General features: G+C 35.2%; 1 protein-coding gene across 1 annotated transcript; it reads right to left on the bottom strand.

Annotated features, from left to right (window-relative positions):
* Positions 1 to 215: 215 nt before the first annotated feature.
* Positions 216 to 1,172, bottom strand: LOC148776972 (olfactory receptor 4Q2-like). Its single transcript, XM_088840440.1, is given in 1 exon segment — positions 216 to 1,172. A coding segment is annotated over 1 exon segment (942 nt). The 5' UTR covers positions 1,158 to 1,172.
* Between the last annotated feature and the right edge of the window lie 1,777 nt (positions 1,173 to 2,949).

The raw sequence follows: 2,949 nt of genomic DNA, 5'->3' as shown, positions 1-2,949 counted from the left end.
AGATTTTCTTTAGGGAAGAAAAAGAAGCAGAAAACAGAACAATTCATTATGAAAGGAGTTTTTCTGGGTTTAATTTTGTTATAAAGCCATAAATAGGAGTATTGTGATTTAATGGAAGAAAACCAAACAACTTAGCTACCATCTCCTAACACATTCTTGCCAAAGTAATTATTCTCACCCAAGATTCTTTGCTTGCAAAAACTCACTTCATCTTCTTATGTCTCTTGCTTTTTCCAAGTAAGTCCACTCCTATCCCACAGCTTTCACATGGCTGACTTGACCTCTTTGTTCCTAAGTGTGTAGATGAGGGGGTTCAGCATGGGAGTAATAACATTGTAGAGTACAGACACCATCTTGTCCACAGAAAAAGTGGAGAATGGACGAGCATAGATGAAAATACAGGGTCCAAAAAAGATTGTTACCACCATGAGGTGAGAGCCACAGGTTGAGAGTGCCTTTTGCCTTCCTTCTTTGGAGCGAATCTTGACTAGGGTAGTGGCATAGGAAGAAACCAACACTACAAAGGAGCTGGTAGAAATCAACCCACTCTTAGATACCATTAGCAATTCAATGACAAAAGTGTCTGCACAGGCAAGTTTGATGACAGGGGGAACATCACAAAAGAAATTGTCCACCTGATTTGGCCCACAAAAGGGCAGATGGACAGTGAGAATTGTCTGGACAGTAGAGTGCACAAATCCTCCCATCCAGGAGGCAGCTACCAACACACAGCATAATCCTTGACTCATGATAGTGGTATAGTGCAGGGGGCGACAAATTGCAACATAGCGATCATAGGCCATCACTGTGAGCAGGAACATCTCTGCTGCCCCTACAATGTGCAGGAAGAAGAGCTGCACAATGCATTGGTCAGAGGGAATGAGCTTTTCATTATCAAGAAAGTCGGCCAGAAACTTAGGGGTAGTTACTGTTGAATAACATAGATCGAGGAAAGAGAGGTTGCCGAGAAGGAAATACATGGGTGATGAATTCAGATGCTTATCATAGACTACTGTGACCATGATAAGGACATTTCCTACCCAAGTGGACACATAGAAGAGAAGAAATAGTACAAATAGCCCTGTTTCAATAGATTGTGTCTGTGAGAAGCCTGCCAGGATAAATTCTCTCACTACCTTTGTTGGGTTTTCATCCATTTGATCTGGTTTCACCTGGATCAAAAAATTAAACAATGGGGCATTAATAATGTTAAAAATGGATAAGATATTTCACACAAAATGTAAGAACCTTATTTCAAAAGTGAACTTTTTCTCTAGGATGCATCTCGATTGGTTAGCTGGAAGAAATTATTTTTTCTTAGATGATATGAATACATATTTCCCAACAACTCTAGCTTTGAGATACTGATGAAGCAGCCAACATTTTTTGAAGTCACCAGTACTGGACTTTTAGCTGCAACTTGATGCATCTCTATCTTCCATCAGTCAGTATTTTCCTTCCCCTGTTTTACATTGTCTCAAGGCAATATTACATTTCACTAAGATATTAATATTTTTTAAAAATTATAATCTTTAGAAAAAAATAAAACTAGGAGATAGAATTTAAAATTCCAGTGTACAGGCATTAGAGTCTATAAAGGTTTTATCTGAGATAAGAAATCATCACACTGTAGATGGTTAGGCTACTATGATAACCCTGTGTCATTTTCTATGAAGATAACTCTTGAGGCTCCACCCTGTAAAAATGGCTAGAGGGAAGTTTATTTGCCACTTTGGTCTTATTGCTAGCTCATTACCTAAGTAATGACTCTTACTTAAGTTTGCTGAATGTCTGTCCTGCATATTATTGTTATAATAAATTTCCATCCAGCTTATTATTATCTATAATAACATTTCTCATCTTAAGTCATAGCTGTGGACTTATGGGTACATAGTATGCTTTTATTGATCTAAATAGAATCACATGATGGTTATTCATACATTAAAGTTACTCCTTTGTTTGACTCCTATCAAACTGGGCACACAGAAATGATTTCTCTCATATGAAAGAATTAGCAGTCCAGGGACTGTGTTCGCATATTTCATCCATTCATATGAGCAATAGCTAGAAGGTGCTACTGCATGAAGTGAAACGGGTAATAGTCTACTGAGGACTGTGGGCACACGCAATAGCTGCTATTGACACAAAGTCTACAGTGCTACTACACATGGCAAAGTTTTGAGGAATTAAGACACAATAATTTCAAGTTTAGATATCAGTGAATATTCTTTATATTTTATCATCATAGTTCGTGCCCTGTTTGAGTCTATGAATATCTTCATTTAGGCAATTAACAAGAATGCAAGTTTTGAAAAAGATAATTTTAAACCAAATAAAAATTAAAGAAAGCAGTAAAAATGTATATACTTCACAATTAAAGAAATTATATGAAAAAAAGAAAAAGTTAATGAATAGAAATATTATTATTTATATGCTAACAATTAAAATTATCAAAGAATAATATGAAGAAAATCTCCCAAATTTAAGTATCAGTTTGTTAAAATGATGCTTGCAAAAAGATGAATTAACCCAAGAAAATGGTAAAATAATAAAGGGAAATAAAACAATGCACAAAAATATACTTGAAACATGAAAAAAATTTATATACACAGAAAAGTTAAGCTGTATAAACAGCTATACTAAAGGAAAAACAACAAAATATAAATATTTACTTGGACAATTGAAACTTTCTTTTTACTTATTGATAGTTTTAAATTTTCTATAATAAACTCAATTATACTTTTGATTAATATATAGCTCTCTGTGATTTTGTGCAGTTATAAATATCCACACAGCTTTTTTGATAGTAAAACTCTTATTTCATATTAAAAAACTGAATATTTGGATTTTGTCCTTTATGTGCAACTTCAGTTCAGTTCAGTTCAGTTCAGTCGCTCAGTCGTGTCCGACTCTCCGCGACCCCATGCATCACAGCACGCCAGGCCTCCC

The sequence above is a fragment of the Moschus berezovskii genome, chromosome 9, assembly GCF_049115385.1.
Source record: "Moschus berezovskii isolate FMDL1 chromosome 9, NW_MosBer_1.0, whole genome shotgun sequence".
NCBI lineage: Eukaryota > Metazoa > Chordata > Mammalia > Artiodactyla > Moschidae > Moschus > Moschus berezovskii.
This window is presented reverse-complemented; position numbering and strand designations above follow the sequence as displayed.